At 35.3% G+C, this 20,004-nt stretch overlaps 1 protein-coding gene across 5 annotated transcripts in view; it reads left to right on the top strand.

Annotated features, from left to right (window-relative positions):
* stxbp4 (syntaxin binding protein 4) overlaps positions 1-20,004 on the top strand; it is a 152,284-nt gene that overhangs the window by 127,538 nt on the left and 4,742 nt on the right. For 4 of the 5 annotated variants that reach the window (XM_066663223.1, XM_066663225.1, XM_066663226.1 and 1 more), the window contains 13 exons: positions 122-254; positions 479-585; positions 738-960; positions 1,231-1,309; positions 2,727-2,842; positions 3,407-3,503; positions 4,534-4,646; positions 4,964-5,053; positions 5,219-5,284; positions 9,591-9,767; positions 10,553-10,666; positions 11,295-11,344; positions 13,424-13,566. In XM_066663223.1, the coding sequence (XP_066519320.1) occupies positions 122-254; positions 479-585; positions 738-960; positions 1,231-1,309; positions 2,727-2,842; positions 3,407-3,503; positions 4,534-4,646; positions 4,964-5,053; positions 5,219-5,284; positions 9,591-9,767; positions 10,553-10,666; positions 11,295-11,344; positions 13,424-13,566 (1,508 nt within the window). Of the gene's footprint in view, positions 1-121; positions 255-478; positions 586-737; positions 961-1,230; positions 1,310-2,726; positions 2,843-3,406; positions 3,504-4,533; positions 4,647-4,963; positions 5,054-5,218; positions 5,285-9,590; positions 9,768-10,552; positions 10,667-11,294; positions 11,345-13,423; positions 13,567-18,535; positions 18,751-20,004 lie in introns of those variants that run through there. The other variant, XM_066663224.1, reaches the window with a different exon arrangement.

Raw genomic sequence — 20,004 nt, 5'->3', positions numbered from 1 at the left:
TGAGTAATAAAATCCTATGAAAGATTAGTTCATGCCATTCAGAAAAGAATGCATTAATCACCTTGCAAGTGATTATATCTGTTACAGTTGTCAGTCTTTTTTTTGTGCTCTCCTCCCCCAGTGACTGCATGATTCAGTTGATATGTGTTGCCAAGGGAACCGGCTTAGGCCTGGTCATTAAGGGTGGAGCAAACCGAGCAGAGGGGCCAATGGTGTTCATTCAGGAATTAGTGCCTGGAGGAGACTGCCAAAAGGTGAATAACCTGTGCAATGATGTGTTAATAGTCTCTAAAATAAAGAAGTGACTAAATTAAATTTTATTTATTTTGAGTCTGAAAATATATTATATCAAAAATGACACAAAATTTTTCATTCACATCTATAAATCATTTAGAATATTAACAATGACATTTGAACATGCTGCAGCTTTATTGTTTTTTTTTGTTTATGTGAGATTTTCTACACTGGGACTTTTTAGGATGGAAGACTAAAGGTCGGAGATCAACTGATATCTATCAATAAAGAGTCATTTATTGGAGTAACACATGAAGAAGCCAAAAGCATACTAACCAGAACAAAGCTCAGGTCTGACTTTCTGTACAATTCTTACCTTATTTTTCTGTAAACAGAGAGGTCAGAGTAATCCTATTGTCATCTTATTTAGCCATTTACTTGATGTAATGCATTACTTTGCTAGTATTTTACCAAGATATTCAAAGTTGTGACTGTCCACACAGACCGGACCCTACGGTGGAGATAGCATTTATCAGGCGGCGGTCTTCCTCTGGTTCCAGCAGTGGCCCCCACAGTCCCATCTCCCTGCAGCCCTCATGCAACACAGCCCCTCAGGTCAGACCGCATGGCCCAGGGGGTGTACCTCTGCCTGGGGGTGTTGTACCCAAAATTACTCCTACCACTAACTCTAGCAGTGAGACACTGCCTACTGTCAAACTAACTCAGGTAAAACACCCAAGTGAACATTTTGAATGTATTGTTTTGAGTATGTTTGATTATTTCCAAACATGGAAATTGATCAGAGCTCAGTCATTATAGCTGCAGAAATACATTTTCCATTTCAGGAAAAAAAGGATTGTGGCCCTTAAATTGGTTTGTTTTCGCTGTTCCTCTTGAATATATTGCCTGGCTACTCATTTGGTTTCTACCCATGCTTTAAAGCAAACACATTTTAAGACTACTTTGTAATACGTCTTTTACTGTTTATTGTTATAGGTACGAGCAGTACCAGTGAAGCCAGAGCTCCCAACTATCTCTATCCCTGAGAGTGCCTGCACCACAGTGGGCAATTCCGGTACTGCATTACTCTGTGTAGTCACGGACAATTTTGTTATTTAATTAAATGCTTAGTATGCTATGTACATACATACATATCCCTTATGTTGGTGGCTGAATGGTCATTTACTTTTAGTTTAATTACTTTGCTTAGTGATGTTTTGTAGTAGCAAACTATTAGGAAATAATTCAGTAAATCTGATATTATGGGATGATGAACATTTTTCCATCATAACCTGGATTACCTGCCAACTACAGCAAGCTTGCAAATTGTGTTGATGAAATGTTGGAGTGTTTATTATTGAAGATAATCCTGCCAGCGGGATACCACATTTTCAATATGAGCAGATGAAAATGGATATTATCATACAAATACCCTTAAGGATAAGGCCAAAATAAACCCATGTCCGCTGAGGTCATGTCTTAGTTGTGTTGTCAGACACAATATGATATATATCTTTTGTTTGCCATTAGGTAAATAACCCATTCAGAGGGGTTTTATCATTTTTTAACTGAAAGAGAAATTCCTTGATAGTGTGTAATTAGAGATCTGGTTTAGAAAACTGAACCTCTGAACTTTAGAAGGTGAATTTTTTGGACATTTCGTTTCAGATAGTTACACTGCAGATGAAGGAAAATCAGAAAAGAGCTCTTGCACCTTGTTTGTGAGAATATATACGTTCTCTTAACTATTATTTCTTGATGATTAGTTGTTTTTGGTTTGTAGGTTTGTGCTGTGATCCCTTTCTCCTCTTTTACTGTTTCATATAGTAATTTTTATGCTGTCCTTTGTCAGTGAACTGTACTTTAAGGAGAACCTTACAGTGTGGTGATGTTTGTGAATGGTCCCACCCACAGCCTCAAATGTGCCTAAGCATACAGCAAACTATAATGTTATACAAATGATTACATAAACCCCAGTTTAAACCCTGACTCTGATTTAAACCGAATCAGACCCCAAGCACAAATACATACATATTTTATGCCCCCATTTGAACCAAATTTCCTCACGTCAGCATTCTCATGTATTTCACTTTTTTATTTGAACAAACCCTGTTCAATCCAGATAGACTTTTAGGCTAGATTCTGAATTAAGCTTTATCACACATTCTAATCAGGCATTCCAATGTAATTATGACACTATTTTGGCATAGTAATTTATGCCTAAATGTATTCTGAATTAAATATTAGGATTTATATTAGAAATGATTTTCTAGGTCATTTCTTATTGGTAGATGTGTGCAACACAGCAACGTGTTCTTTATTAAGCATTGAAACGGGACTTCAATCCTGATGTTTGAGCAGTTGTTTGAGGTTCACTACAAATTATAACATAATTTCAATTTGAAGTCATATTTGAGGATGCAGGAAATCATTTTGGATTAACTTAATTTTAATATTAACTATTAATGTAAATGTAATGTCTGTGTCTCCAGATGCCACTGCTGCCTGTAAGCCCTGTGCCACAGCCAATGCCACTGCCACAGCTGCCCAGTCGAGGACACCATTTCTCAGCTCTAGCTCTCGTGTCAAGATGGAGAGACTGGAACAGGTTTGCTGCTGCTCCTGCCCCCTTTTTCCTGCCCTTATTCACTTATAGCCACCCCAGTCAGCCTGCTTTCCCTCTTTCCCCTGTCAAATCTTTTGGCTAAGCCAGTGGGCTCTAACGATCCATTTCCAATGTTCCCATAGTTCTATTGAGCCGTTAGTTTTGTGTTATCATGTGGCGAGGAGTTAATGACACTGTTGGCTCCTCCTGCACTATAATGGGAAAATCAATAGCAATTGTGCTGTAGCCTTAGCCTGTGCAGACATGCTAAGCTCTGGTATGTTCTGTTGCTGTGTTGCTATTGGAAACAGTGCCCTGTGAGTCAGTAATGTGATTCATTCTGTGGAAAGACGTATAACTGTAACAATTACACATAATAGTTATAAAAATATTTATTGCTAAGCATTTGTTAAAATTTTTAAATATTAACCATTTGGGGTATTAGCAAAGAAGAGTGTGGGAGTGTGGAAGTGAGTGAGAGAGGGTGGGATACAAAACACTGTGTGGGTGAGAGGGCACTACTCTCATGCCTGAACCATGCTAAGAGGACAGTGGTGTTGTCCACAGGCTCTGGAAGTGCTGGGTCTGAAGCCAACAGAGTCTCAGCTCCAGACTTTGAGAGAGAGGCTCCATATGGACCCTGGAGGGACAGTTGCTTACGAGGGTGAGCAAGCCTCATACTTTGTTTATTATTACTAGTAACTTTCAAAATATGCAAACTTTTAGGGCATTAGTCCTTGTGTAGATTAATGCAAAAATAATGATTTACTCCTCGTAATGCCTTAATAATATTTGTAGTTTATTCTACACTGTAATTTTTCACAAAACACACTGTCCAGTAATTATTATGAAATTAAAATGTAAATTACGTACTTACAGGATGGATGTATTGAAGTGTGGGACATTTGGGACTGGGGACAAAACAAAGGATGTGTAACATATTTGTGCCTTTAGGAATTTACTATCAATCACACAAATGCAACCATGGAATATACACATTTTGTTCTGTCACCCAAATCTATTGATTGTCAATCATATATGTGCTTTCACAAATTCTTTAAGCATGCATATTTTGAGCTGTATGCCAAGAAAACATGTATAATGTAGAGATTATCTTATTTCCAAGTAATATTTCATCAAAAACTAGGCAAGCTAATTTCCAAACATTTAACTAAAAGCACAAATTTTTACTGTAATTTATGCCATTCAGTCAACAGTTTTCACTTTTCCACCAGGAAACATAAACTTAACCTTGATTTTCTGTCTTTATGGGTGCGGTGTTATTCTGCGAATTTTAAATGCTTGGTTCAGAGAGTAGTTCAGGAGATTGTGCATGAGGTACACTTTTCCAGTTTCCATTTTTCAAGCATCACATATATCTGTAGTTAGTCTGAGGGCACACATTTTCATTATGAGTATAAGACACTCAAATAAAATAAAAAGACATATGCCCTAATAATTTTATATATGCTTTATATATATATATATATATATATATATATATATATATATATATATATATATATATATATATATATATATATATTTTATAATAATAACTTCTTCGATTTCCTGAATGAAGCTGCAATATTTACCTTTTTCATATTTCCTTGTTTTGATTATTGTACTAAGCCAGAATGTGAAGTAAAATGTTAAGGTAGTTTGTGCAGTTGTTTATGTTTTTGTTGTTCCAGATTTTGAAACTTTGACCAAAGAACTCTTCAAGTTGACAGACGAATCAAAGTTAGGACAGGAAGTAGCCAGATTCACGTCAGATGATCTTACAGACTCTTCATCAAACCGTCTAGTAAGATTTTCTTTAAATACTTAATATATTTTTTCATATGTTATATTTATATATAAATAATTTATACATTAGTCAGGCTTAAATATTTTCCATTTTTGCTGTAAGTAGTCAAACATATTTCATTTTTATATTATTTTATTCTACTTATTAGCGAATAGTGATTTTGGAATTCTTGTCATTTATGTCCACATTGTGCAGCTCTAATATTACAGAACAGTAAATAGTTTACTATGAGAAATATGTGCAAAGGGATATAATTATGTAACCCTGGTGGAAGTATTTTCCACTTTTGATTTTCTCATTGTGTGATTTCCAAGGCATCGACATCTGACTCTGATGACCTTGATGAGATGGAGAAATTGAGAAAAGATCAGATTGAAGCATTAAGAGAAATAAAAAGACTGCAGGTAAATTATATATCAGTTCATGCCAGGACTCAGACTGTTTGTGCAGCTCCAGGTGTTTTTCTGTTGTGTTTATGGGAATTACTATTGAGGACTTACTGTGCTTATTTCACAGGATAAGGAAGGTATTCACATTCATGCTCCCATGACATGTATTTTATCCAACAGGATAGGCAGGTTGAATCTGAAAGCCTTTGTCATCAGATGCAGCAAGAGCTGACAAAAGTCAAACAAGTGAGTATGCTCATAATGCTTTTTTTTATTTTGATTTATATTTTTTATGTTATTTTATTTTATTTGTATATATTTTTTGGTGACTGTATTTGTCCTGTACAGTCAGAGAGGTGCCCTTAGGGGGAGCTGTAGACATTTTTATATTCTTGTGTGCTACCACCTTGATGCTTTTCAAGTGCTCTCCGCAGAGTTTCAGCTCGTATCGGCTTCCAATTAACTGCACAGTATAACAATCATACCATAGATTTACGATACTGTATATGGTATAGCATTTCCAGAATATATATCCAATGTGTCTTAGGGTTCAAGAGATGTGATCCACCCACTGCATATCTGTATGTGGGAAGTGGAGTATTTAGGGCACTGTAGAGATGTCAGCTTATATGTGGAAATAGTTCTGTTCTGTGAGTCATAAAAATGGACTCAGCACACAGTAGCCCGGTTCCATCTCAGAGCAATAGAAGTGCCTGTTACATAAAAAGCACATTCAAGAGCATCTTAAATGTCATCACATGTCTTTTGAATTTAATGAACTATAAGCGACATTGATATTGGTGAAGGTCTTGAAATAATGGTAAACCAATAATAAGGAAAATTATTGACCATCACTGTTTTATGCAGTTCAATAAAAGACTTGTGACATGTTACTTCAGATGTTACTTCTGTATTGCATGTTAAATCTATTATTTTATTCAATTTAATTGTCAGGATGTTTTTTTTTTCATAATAATATCATCTTTCCTGCATTTTTTGGTTTTATGGAGTCAGTGGATTCCAGTCTCTTGTTAAAGCATTTTGACAGGCTGCCAAGCTCACTTTAAACCTATATGTAATTGGAGTGTCCCAGAATTGCTTTCTATATACCATAGCTACACATTGTTAATTCTACTCTCTGGTGCTTATTGTGCTGTCTTTAAAAGGATACCTGAGATTTATATATGCTTCCGTATCTATTATCACTCTGCTTTTTGTGCTTATGTTTCAGTTTAGCCTTTGGATAACCATCATGAAATGACCTCACCTGGAGGATCAAGTTTTTTCCATGTTTTTCAAAAATGCATTTGATCTGCTAAGAGCTTTGCAGATTTTTAATTTCGTCTTTTGCCAAAGGCCTGAATTTGAGTTGTTTGAACCATTTGACACATCTAGTGATAGGGTCTAGGCTGCCTCTCTGTGCTTTCTCTCCATGCTCCACACAGTAGCTCTGATTTGTGGTGTCAGCACCACACTGAGCTCTATTACTTACCAAGTTCAGAGCAACAGCAGCCAAGTAGGAGCCTTGAAAGCCCAGCCGTGTGGAACCAAGGCTTTATTTAAACCCATGCTTCTTTCAAGCCTGTATCTGCCTCTCTGAATTCGTTCTGCTCTCTTCACCCCCCGCCCACTCTTGCCATGCTATATATGCCATTAGAGTAACAGGTAGGCAGACTGACTGCACAGTGCAGGAGTAGCATGCTTTTAAGCTTTCCCTTTGGAGATGACTGTGCAGGCGAGGGGCCGTCCACACATCGTACCATAGGCGTGGCACACTGAAAAGTGTGAGGGGGAGCTATGAATTGCTAAGATATCGCTGGCTATGTGGATTAGGGATGATATGTCTATATTTGAGTCTTGTAATGTGCAGCTTGTATTAGGAGCGTTTGATATACTGTCCAAATGGACTGTGCAAATTGATCTTCATTTTTCCCCATCCTTAACTACAACAGTCTATTTATTACATTTATCTCAGCTCAAAAGCTGATCACTATTATATAATCTGATTTTTTTTTAGTCTTGACCTTACATCTTCACTTTTTTCAGGCTAAATATTTTGTCTGATTTTAAGAAATTTTAGATTAATAACTGTATTATTAAAGACACATTACTGCCCACTTGTCATGTTTTTAATAAATGTAACAGATTCATGTGGTGTGTACATGAAAGTGGAGATAGAAGCAGAGCCTCATTGCATATTCTTAGGCCCAAGCATAGTGATTAAAGTCAAATGTGGTTAAATATAGTTAAAGGCAAAGTTCACAATAGTAATCAAAAAACCTTTTTATAAAATTCTGAGGATGTTCCCTCCCTATCTGCTCCCTATGTGTTTTTTGCACGCTCAAAACCTAAAATCTAATGTGTTTACAAAGCCTTGGTGTCAGTACAGGCTAAAAAAACAAAGTGTCTCGGCCGGGTCTGGTAGACTTCTCTCTCTCTCTCTCTGTTCATGACAAAGCATCTGGACTTTTTTAGACAACGGAGAGAGTTTCAAAAAGCATTAACCAAGATGAGGATATTGCTCTCTCTGTTCCTGCTTCATAGGTGGGTAATATTGATTTAATTTCAGTGTTTCCGATTACTTAAGGTGGAAATGTGTCCAAATTCGAGGTACAGCTAACCGCATTACTGCAAAGCAAACTAAACAACTTGGATTACAAATGAGTTTATGTGGTAATCCAGTAAGTAAAAACTTTAACAAACATATCAAACATACCATTCCACATTAAAAGGCACAGAGCTCCTGAATTTGAGCAAAGCAGAGAGAACGGTGTTTCCTTGAAATAATAGATGGCCCCTTTAAATCCACTTTTAAGGATTTTATTATATTTTATTATCAGAACTAAATTTTGAATGTGTAATTTTACATGTTAGTTTCTTTGGGGGGTTAATTAATATATATTATTATATAGTTTTAGGCACATGCAAAAAATGTTGGAAAGTAAAGATGACTTCAAAAATAATGGAATTAATTCTTTATTACTTGAAAGAAAAAGACAACAATGTGCAGTAAACATTAATAAATGAAAGAAAGTCTGTATTATATGTGACAACCATTTGCTTTTTTTCTTAAGTATTAGTCCTAGGTACAGTTTATACAGTTTTATAAAAAAAAAATGGGATGGTAGGTTTTACTGGGTGTCATGGAGAATCTGCCACAGTTCTTTTAAGAAGTTGGATTGTCACACTTCTTTTTTCATGCAAACACTAATTAGCCTTCATTATGTTTTTTGTTCTTTGTACAAGTTAATGTTTTTTGTAAATATAAGCACAATTTCACAAATTCAAAGAACTGAGAATACTAATTATTGTAATTTTGCAGTTAGGTGATTATTTATGCTTGATACAAGACTTCAGATGATCAAAAGTCTGAGGTAGCCTTTCTTTTATTTGTGATGTACCATAAATATTCCATAGGAAGCATTCTGTTTCAACAAAATCACTTTGCTGAATGCAGAATGACACCTGGCATTTGCCTTGATCACTGCATATCTCTCTAAAATCCCAGTATGTGTCTTAACATCAATGGTACCTTCACACAAATGTAGGACACCAATGCATGCGCAATGATACACTCCTGTACCATGAGAAATATTTGTGATTGCACTTTTTTAATATTCCCTTTTCTCTTTGAAACAGACTTCAGTTGTCCTGCAAAATAAGCTGAAACATATAAAAATCTGACTACATTCCCACTCTTATTTGAACTATGAGATGAATTTGTTTATGTTTTAAAGAATACAATCAAGTTGGTCAGTGAAAGCATAAAAAGTAAATTCTTTGTATTTTGGTCAGTTCAAAATTTTTCAAGAGCATTAATAAATCACAGGTTCTTGTTGTAACAAAATACATGTTAATACATGTTTACATAAAACATATGTAAAATATGTTTGTACTTGAATAGATCTTTAAAATTCTATATACTATATATTGTATCAGGTGTGTTTCATTATCTAAATCTAAATCAAAATATCATACACATTCCCACAAAGTGTGATAAGTGGGTATCAGATGAGAACAAGTTCACAAAAAATCTTGCTCTGGGACATAAAATGGTTCAAGGCTATAGTGTTACCTGTTTATACTGTGATACTTGACTGATCTGAAATTACCTTGACCCTGTTGCCCTCTCTTGGTTTGGTTTCTGTTGACTGATGTTGTTGTGAAAAGTATTCAATGCCACCCTGGTTTTCATCATGACCCAGGTATATTTCACTCACCATATTATGTAACAGCTTGTTTTTGTCAGGTGTGGTTCCTTCCCTTGCCCATCTATAGGTTAAATGGTCTTTAAGCAGACATGTTTCAGCAGGCCAAAAATTCAAAGCCTTTACATACAATGGCAGAAATGACTGCACGAGTATTGTTTATCTAAACCAGTGCTTGATCATGCTTTGAACGTGTGAAAACTGCAAGAGAAAGTGTGTCAGGCATTTCTTTTGTAGTGCGCTGACTTTGCAATGCCTGGGGGTGAGAGCCCCTCAGCACTATACGTTTTTACAGTATGTGCATACTCATCAGTGCCTCTCTAACTTTGACTGTGCTGCTGCAGGAAGCAAAAGCTGCGGTGGATGAGAGCAGAGCTCTACAGACACAGGTTCAGCTAGCTGAGGCTGCTCAGAAGCAAGCACGAGGAATGGAGATGGACTACGAGGAGGTTATTCACCTCTTGGAGGAAGAGATAGCAGAGATGAAGTCTCAGAGAAATGAACAGATTGGCCAGGCCAAGGTATTCACTTGAGAAAATGGTCTGCCATCCACTAAAATAAAAATGTTAGTCTGTTCTTCTCACTCCCACTCCCCCTTCCATGCTCATATCCACCTCAGGTTTTTACTCCCTCCTGTACTGCTAAAAGTAGGTCACTGTTTGCTTTGTATTATTCAGTAACTGGGCTGATGTGCAATGAAGGCTTTAACATGATCTTGCAGGGTGACGTGGGCTGATGAAGTTATTTTTGAAAATTCTGGCTAGCAACCTCACCGGTCAGAGGAGAACCTTATTTCCTGTACTGTACTTTTGAAGCTTTCACTAAGCATGTAAAACATTTTTCATTATTTTGCTGCAAGAATGATTTCATGTTGTTGCAGTGTGCAAGCTCAGTCGCTCTCAGACTTGCACTTGAAACACAGCATGACATTTTAAATTACATTTAACTTGAAATAAATTCATAGCCATTTTGTATGTAATAGGTTTTTGAAAAGTATAACAGCTCATGTATAATGGAAAACACATTTTTATTTCTCGAATAAGACTGGCATTGGTCATAAATTCAGAATTACTGTTTTTTATATTTGTTATATTCTTATAAGTTCACTACCAGCAACATATCTTGGGGAAAAATTATTCAAAGGATGGTATAAAAAATGAGTTTTTATATATTGAATTCTCAACTTAAAATAAAACATAATATTTACACAAATTTTTAAGTGTTCTAACCAAAATGTATACCTATGCCGATTAAACCATAAGATGATTTTAACATATGATACCTTGTAACCCTTGTATTCATACAGGAGGAGCAAGAATTGAGGAAGAGGATTGCTTTGCTTGAGTGTCAGTTACGAAAGAGTGAAGCTGTGAAGAAAGGCTTTGAGGTTTCTACTGGAAAACTTCTGCGTTTTGTTGAGGTAATGTATTTCAATTAGATGTGCATTCAGAAATATCTCTTTAAAAATACTCTCAGTTCTAGAATAAAGATCAGTAGGATATTACATCATATGCTCAAAGCCCATTTTGGGGTTCTTCAGCTTGTCCCTGTCATAGAACCCTATTTTTTGTGAAGGTCCTGGAATAAACATTAAATATTCAGCTACTTATTCAAACTCTGAAAGAATCATACCTAAACTGGTCATATATTCTTTAATATTCCTGTTAAATGAATGAAAAACAAATCTTAACAGAACCTTAGCCCAAATTATATCACATTGTTTGAGAGGACAGTTTGAAAAATGAAGCTGATTACAGAGCTGTGGATATATACATTACTGTCTTGAGGGAAGTATACTAAAAAAATAAATATTAAATAATATTTATCAAGTAATTACTTATATGCAGATTTCCACTTAACATTTTAAATGTAGCAACTCGCTTTTATTCTTATGTAAATGTAAATATGAATCCATATCCATTAAGTATCAGCCGTTCACATCAGGTCAGGTATAGTCTTGGATTTGAATAAGTCAGTGTTTTCGCTCAATTTAACCATCAAGAAGGTTGAATAGTAATATAGTAATTCCATTTTTTTGACTCTCCTAGGTCATCCAAGACTTTCTTACAGAGCACCAAGGATCTCTACGATCCTATAGGTAAGAGAGCTTTTCAAATTTCTTATTTAGCTAAACATGCATCCCTACACAGCATATTCTCTAGTGTTAAATCAACACTATTAGTGTTGACTTAATATTGAGATTGTTAAATTATTACACTAACAGTGTTAAATTAGTTAAATCAACACTAATAGTTGTGTACACTAATTTGTTGTGTAAACAGTCAGACCAAGCAGAACGTATCAACTGTATTAAAAGCTAATATAAGTTATATACTATATGTAGCATTGGTAAAATGCTGTTGTCTGAGACATTTTTCAGAATCTGTAGTATGTGGTGGATGTCTGCCCATGTTTCTTCGATGAAAGATCATATTGTAGAGCATAAACTGAAAAGCTTTTTAGTAATTAAAGGTTTTGAAACATTTATTTAGTGCGAAAACAGGTGTCGATAATGATCAGAAGTCAGTGCTTCAGCTAAGCCTGGTGGTGATTTTGTTAAGGTCCAATCAGCATGGACACCTGCTGTCTCACTCTTCACACTCCGTTGGCTGAACAGAGTGAGGAGACCTTGCTTTCTCTAATGATCGCCCCTGCTGGTTCTAATGGCCACTGTGTCTGTGTGTATTAGTGAAAAAAAGAAAAAAGAATGCAAAAAAAGTATTTCTGCTTCCAGACATTCTTTTAATCTATGGCTTAGTTGATCTACTTTGTTGTTTAATGAATGAATGATTGAATAAAGGAATGAATGTAAGAAGCCATAAGGTAAAGCTTAAAATTTTCAAGATTAATTTGGTAATCTGGCCTTTGGGAGAAAACAAATATGCTTCTTTTCCTTCTGAAAAAAAAATTATCTCAAGGGATGGAGTTTGCACACCATCATTATTTTCCACACTGTAAACGTGCTAGATTCACTTCTCACTGTATAATAATAAAATAAAAGGTGTTGTAACACCTTTAATAAGAAAGAGCATATCACTAACTGAATATATATTTATAATGCATATTAAATAATACTAATAATTATAACAAAAAGCAATTCCAGTTCTAACAATTAAACAAATATAGCAAAATTCTTTGGTAAGAAGGTGCTTTGAAAATGTTACATATGTTTGTATAATTTTTGATTGCTGTGTGAACTATTTCACACAGTTATCTCTCAATGACCTGAAAGTGTGGTGATTGTGCAATCCTTGTTTTTTCATAACACTCTATCCATGTCAGTGGGTCTGAGCACATGAATCCCTTTCCCCAAAACCCTTTCTGTGTTGGATGTCATGCTGGGCCCTCCACTGCCCCCTGCCCAGACTTCTTTGTTCATTTCAGGACAAAGGAACCGCTCTTAGGAATAGCTTTTGTAACAAGTCAAACTTATAAAATCTAGTTCAGATTGCTTTTTATTTCTGTAGTTCAGTATTCTAGTACCAGATTCTTGACTTAGTTAAATAGTTTCTAAGATGCGTATAAGAACCCACTGGCAAACGTAGACTAAAGGGTACAAAGGACAGAGGAAGAGTACTTAAGTATAGCTTTTATAACAAGTCCAACTTTTCAAGCAGACATTTTCTGACCTTAATTTGATGTAGGCTGGTGTGAAACAAGTAGTCCCAATAAATGTTTTTGCAATGTAAACAAATTCCATTAGCTTCCATTAAAAGTATTATTTCACATTTTTTCTGATAAGTACAAGACAGCCTGCAATGTGTCTAACTGCAGGTTAAAACCATGCAGTTGTTCTCATGGAAATCCAGTGTCTTATTTTGTTTCTGTTCTTCCATCCTCAAGCCATAGTTATACAAAATCATTATCAGGATACTTGCTGATGAACAGTACAAACTGATAGAATGGTGAATAAATCATGTGGTAAAGCAGAAAGGTGAATAACAACACTCAGAATATGACTAGACTATAAGTTGTTGAATACGTTTTTAGACTTGTTTATTTGCCTCATGAAGTACAGCAAGGTTTTTGCTTCTGTTAATGTTCTAGAGCAAGACTGTCTGTACCATGTCGTGTACCCAATCCAAATAGATTTTATGAAAAACTGCCTTCTGTAGAAGTCAGGGAGCTGTACATGATTTTTGGTAACAGGTGCTATATTACAATTCTTCTTTTTCAGTTCTCAGAGTGAACCAAAGCTAGCTGCTCTGTCCCAAGCGCTGACGTCACGGAGTGGGAAAAAAGTTTCAAGGACAGCCTCAGCACTTGCCTTGGAGGCCAAAGAGCTGACTCGCTCTGTTAGGGCCATTTTAGAGGTGGACTGTAAGTGATTTCACAATTTGTTTTCCCAACTGCAGTCAAATCACCCAGCAGAATTGCCACTGATCCCTTTGCAACATTCTTCTAATTAATCACCCAGCATATTCCTATATGTAGAGCCTTGTTAGAGTAAACCTGTTCAGCCATGTATGTTCAAATATATTATAAAACAATTCATGTAATGTTTGTAATATACAATAAAAACGTTACTTACATTTAAGCAGACATTCTTATCCAGAGCAACTTACAAGGTTACTGGTAATACAGGTAGGCCATTGCAGTGTTAGGAGTCTTGCCCAAGGACTCTTATTGGAGTAGCACAAACCAGTTGCCCAGATCTGGAATAAAACCCAGGTCTCTTACATGGGAGCCAATGGTTTTACCACTGTACCACACCAGCTAATCAGATGCATCACGGAAAACCTTCCACAGTGACTACAAATATACTAAAATTTTTGTTCAAAGCAAATTATATTCATAAGCTGAACCAATACACTAGTTGAAATTTTCTGCTAGTTCAGTAGTCTTCATTTTATGCCTTTACATTTCTGCAGTTTAGTATTCTCAGTATTCTAGTAGCATCTTCTTGTCTTATTTGAAGAGCTTCTAAGACAAGTCCAAAAACCCACTGGCAAATAATTTAGGTTAGGGATGTGATTTAGAAGCTACACTAAAGTAAAATAAGTTTTTTAAAATGGATTAAGCAGCAAAAAATGCTGCTGCTGATGATGTTGACAATTAATTAAATTAATAATGCCAGATAAAGGGCGGCACGGTGGCGCAGCAGGTAGTGTCGCAGTCACACAGCTCCAGGGACCTGGAGGTTGTGGGTTTGATTCCTGCTCTAGGTGACTGTGTGTGAGGAGTTGGTGTGTTCTCCCCGTGTCCGCGTGGGTTTCCTCCGGTTTCCTCTCACAGTCCAAAAACACACGTTGGTAGGTGGATTGGCGACTCAAAAGTGTCCGTAGGTGTGAGTGAATGTGTGTGTGTGTCTGTGTTGCCCTGTGAAGGAGTGGCGCCCCCTCCAGGGTGTATTCCCGCCTTGCGCCCAATGATTCCAGGTAGGCTCTGGACCCACCGCAACCCTGAACTGGATAAGCGGTTACAGATAATGAATGAATGAATGCTAGATAAAACAAAATCCAAAAAACATGGTACCTTAAGAGCAAAGCGAAAAGTGAAAGCAACAGCCCCTCCCTATAAAAACAAATATATTTTCAAAGAGGGTTTTATGTTTTAGTAGCAAGTAATTTTGTAACTTTGAAAAACAATAGCAGGAAAGTTAATTTAGAGATTGTTTAGGGATCAGATTGTTCCTATTTGAAGTAATGTCTGAAACAAAAGGAAACTTAAGTCCTATGATGATAATTTTCCCTGTGTAACTTTGTGAATTTCTGCATGAATGGCGGTTCATGAATTGCAAAATTATTATCTTCTTTTAAGTCAAATTTTCTAATACGAATTTTTATGTGATATACAAAAAAATTGATTTAAAAAAATAGGGTACAGTTCTGGTGTGGCATATACTTGATCCTGATAAAAACAGATTTCAGAAAGCATCAAGGGAGTCTTTGAAGCTGGGATTTTGAAAGTGTTATAAAAAGCTTTCCAAAATATATAGATCTCTTAGTTTATGGTCACACGCATAACAAGATAAACTGAACAAAAGGGAAAAAATATCTCTAGAATAAGCAAAAATAAATTGTTTCAAGTTTGCTCAAGAGCATTTGTATATTCCACATCACAACAGGAACTTTTGTTCTGTGGGCATAAAAGCCAAAAGCTGTTGTACACAGCTGATTACTCATTCACTGGAGGAGCTTTGAGTAAGCAAGAAGGACAAAAGATCAACATGAAAATAAGCAATGTAGGCTTCAGTAAAATCACCTCAAGGGATGATTTCATGTATAAAAACTGTCATAAAGGCATAATATTTGATTTGTGATGGTGCAAGGAAAAGGAAAATCAGAAAACTGTTCTGTATTCTAACAATGACATGTTTAATGTTTTTGACATTGGATGTTGTAGTGAAAATACTACTTTAAAGCTTATCATGAAAGTTAAAGGTCTTGTCTACGATTGTGGGGAAATAAAATTCTCTCATTTGTTTACTTTCAAATGCTTTGCTTCTTTTAAGGTGGAATGGTATGTTTGAGGGGAAAACAAAGAGTTCACTGTTTGACTTAGCAAAGAAACTCTTGTGTTATTTAGTTGTTTAGTTGTTGCACTTTAAGTCTGTGTTGTTACCTACACGCAGTTACTGCTCAGTTCCACCTGCAGCAAAAATAAGTCAGTATTACCCACTTATAGAGCAGGAGTAAAGTAATATCCTCATCTCAGTTCATGCTTTTCAACATTTGGAGTTCTGTTCATTGTCTAAAAACCTCATAGGTCAGAGAAGGAAAGCCTAGCATACCCAACCAAGACACTTTTTTTTTTCATTTACAGACCCAGGGCCTTTGTAAGCACATTAGACCAGTTTTGAGCATGCAAACAGACTGGAGAACTATGGTGAGGAAACTATGGTGAAAGAAGGTGGAGTTGCAAGTTGGAAATAATCTTCTGCTAGCAGGCTAAAATATCAGTAACATAAAAACAAATTTTTAGCATCACAAAGGGAGACATGATTATTTTGCAGTATTTTCAGTACAAAAAATGTTTGAGAATTGTGAAAATCCTGAAAAAGTAAAAGTAATTTAAAAAAATAGTAAAAAGTTGTAAATACAAATGTTTGAGTGTTTCTTCAGATGAGCTAAACCAGAGCTAACTGGTTATCTTTTTTACATGCCGTTTCAGTGAATTTATTTGTAATGATAAATTTTGAGCACTATCGTTTTATTTTTTGAAGGTCCAATGAGCTCCAGATTTTATGAGGAAAGATTAGTTTTGGTTCACATAGAACCCAGAAGACTATATAATGGCAAATATGTATACTATTTAAAAAAGAAGCCATTCATGCAGAAGTCAAGAAAGTTTCTTGGATTTCACACACATTTTCAAAACTTATATCTAATAGTGCAAACAGCCTAGGATGTATTCCAAAAAAAAAAAAAAAATCAAAGGGCAATTTGCTTTTATAGAAGACTTACTGGTTGTCTGTGCTTATGAACGAGTAGAATTTGGCCTGCTAATATAAACACGTCACCTTAAGAGTTCAGTAGTAAAAATGTAGATTTTTAGTAAAAGTTGATGAAAACAAGAGTCTGAGTCTGTGATTCGTCAATTATCTTTGACCTTTATTTAACTGACAAAACACAGTATCTTTTAAAAATTAGACATAAGAGTATAAAATAAGAGAAAAAAATGATCTGAGCAAGTAAATATAAAAGTTATAAAATGATCATCTACAAGATTCCGTCTTCAAAACAAAGATGGGTTGTGGCTCAGCATGTTTCAGACATTGTGAATGAATTTAATGAACGGTTTTAAAAATATCATTTATCACTATGTGATAGCGAAAAATAAGTAAATAAATAAAATAGCATTTCATATGATACATCTGTGAAAAGGTTAAGAATAGAGTAAGTATGGAAACCAATTTTATAAGTAATTCACTGTCGAGTCCTCAGACAGCATTGCATCAGAAACTGTAATGCTAATGTGATAAATATAGCCATATGGACTTGGCAGTATTGGAAAATGACAGCCGTGAACTATTGAGCAGCTAAAGTTTTGTAACTGGAAAATGTTCAGATAGGATCATAACTGTCCCATATGTAGTTCTAAGTTTTGATTTACAGTGCACAACAAATGAATATTATGCCTCATACACAGTGTCCAGTCTTTTGGCATGGTTATGTATAAGCCTCTGTTGTTGCAGTGCCAAAAATGTTCTTGCTATGTGCAAGGATTGGATTTTATGACTTTCATAGCATTAAACCATCTAAATTATTATGGATATGATGATACTTCAAGTTGCAAACACTGCTGTTATTACTGTTAATATTGTATATTTCAGTATTTAGTAGTATATATTTGTATTGTCAGTCATAATCCTGTCAGAAAAGTTGTGGTACCCACGGGTGTACATATTCTGTATCTTTAATTAGGGAACCTAATTGTACTTTATTCTATTAGAATTGTAGATTTTAAAATGGTGTTGATTTCAAATGCCACATTTCTTCTCCAGGACAGTGTTATTTTATTTTACCCAGTTCTATATATTTCCACAATTCTGATGAATATAATGTACATTTATGGAATACAACTGGACGTTAAAACTACTGATGCACCTTTAAAGGTACATTTACACTTATTGTACCTTTAATGACAATAATTTACCACTACTGTACTTTTCATTCTGAGAGTATATTAAAAAAAGAACAGTTCTTGTGTGTTAATAATTCTTCAGTTAAACTATTAAAAAAAATCATTGCAATAAAACATATCTTTGCAACATATGGCAGTGTATGTTATAACCTAATCAGGAAAAATAATCTTGTGTTGGTGTACTGGGTTAAAAGAATTAGGTCAACCCAATAAGGAAACAAAATCTAAGGTGCATATGCTAGTAAAAGAACCCATTGGGTCTCATTCACCTCACTGCTGAAATTGTTGCCTAGATACAAAGCTCTGAACAAGCTGAACTGTCTGTCTGGTCCTTCAAAAGCATTGTTATATCATGTAGTGTAAAACACTATTGAAGAAAGGTTATTAAAGTAAAATCTAAAAATGTTCCATGATGCTAATTGGCAGGATCCAGAAAATAGAATCAAAATAGTATTTTACATATTTATGAATAAAAAAAAGAGGAAAACAAATAAAATAAACAATTAAACTGCTTCATGAAAACTAGATGAACACCACTATATAAAAACTATAATACGGGTTAATGATTTGTCAAATGATTTTAGGAGATCTGTTGCTTTTTTTAAATTGATTTTATGAAATATGGTATCCTGATTTCTCAAAACTTACATTGTATAGTAAACTAGCAAGATTGTTAGTAATTGCTATTTTATTTGCCTCACAGGTCAGATAGCATGGAAAGCATTACATGTAGGAGAGGTATCTGACTGTACCGTATTCATTTCCAGTGTTGGGAGCTGCCATAATTTGTGCACCTGTCCTACCTGAAACTGACTATACAAGTTGTGTATAGAGAGTTGATTGTGTATGGGCTGTGAGAATTGTTTATTTTTTTGTTTTTGTTTATTTAAAGTCATTAGGACCTTTTTGTTTTAGATTGTCATAAATGCCAGTGGAAGGTAATGATAATAACAAAAGTTCTTAATGATTTCATGAATTTGTAAATGATGTTTTCATGACTTTGTTAATCCCTTATTAATAAATTATTAAAAAGCACCCCAGTATTTTCACTTACTCTTCTGTGGTAATGGTACAGATGTGTATGGGTTTTAAAGAGTAGCAAAAAAAGTAATATATGAATATATAGAATGAGTAGTTAGATATTTTTCCCCATTATATTCAATTATATTCTGAAATTATAAACTGAACCATGGGGCAATTAACACATGTTCTCACTGAATGTAAACATTGTGTTCATCCAATGGATATCCACAATTCAGGGAGAGATAGAGAAGCAATACATTTAAGGAAGAGGGAATATAGTTGGATAAGAGTGGATGAAGACAGGGATCCAGATCCAGTTTGGGGAGGGGGGAAATGATCAGAGTTGGGCTAGAGGATCAGGATTAATAGAGATAGACTGGGAGAGAGTGGGAAACATGCTAGGAAGCATGTGACTTCTCAGCCAGTGATGCTCGCGTTTCAACTGAGTGCTCTCTGGGAGGGTGAGGAGTTTTTTGTGGAGATGCACATGGCCTGCCACCCTCTTCTCACCTACTGAAACAAAAGAGGGCAACCTTAGCCTGAGATGTGCAGTGCATGGGGTTCCACGTGATGGATATTCAGCCAGCCACGTGACTGGTTGCAGATTATTCAGTGACTCATCAATACAGTGGCACAGAGAGAGTGCTGATCAAATTCTAAGCCACTGTCAGCAAAATATGGTTGTAATTTTAAAAAGATTTTTTTTATTTTAGATATTTTGATCCAGTTTTTTTTTTTTTTTTTTTTTTGAACCAAAACAAAGACTACTGAGTCATTGCACATTCATTTTAGATGAAACTAACTCATGCCAAAGGAGAATGAAACTAATTCAGTTAGTGAAGTAGTTCATAGGTTCCACACTCTTATTAGAGTATATTTTAAGCCATCTTAAGCTATTTAATTTCTCTTTTCTAAGAAATCAACAGTCCCATCATAGCTATTGGAGTAAGGTCCTCAGAAACAAAGGATCAGTTGAGTTTTTGGGTCTTATGATGAGCTGCTATGACGTGATGGCTTAATGCGTCTGCAGCCAAGCCCCACAGGGCTCTGACTTTAAACAACCTCCTGTTGCTCACTAATGCTGGACCTATTAAAACAAGGATATAACCTCAGGTTGAGGGTTACATTATGGCATCTTAGCCTTTAGAA

The sequence above is a fragment of the Hoplias malabaricus genome, chromosome 3 (assembly GCF_029633855.1).
Source record: "Hoplias malabaricus isolate fHopMal1 chromosome 3, fHopMal1.hap1, whole genome shotgun sequence".
Classification (NCBI taxonomy): domain Eukaryota; kingdom Metazoa; phylum Chordata; class Actinopteri; order Characiformes; family Erythrinidae; genus Hoplias; species Hoplias malabaricus.
The sequence above is the reverse complement of the archived record's forward strand: the minus strand, read 5'-3'. Positions and strand labels throughout refer to the sequence as shown.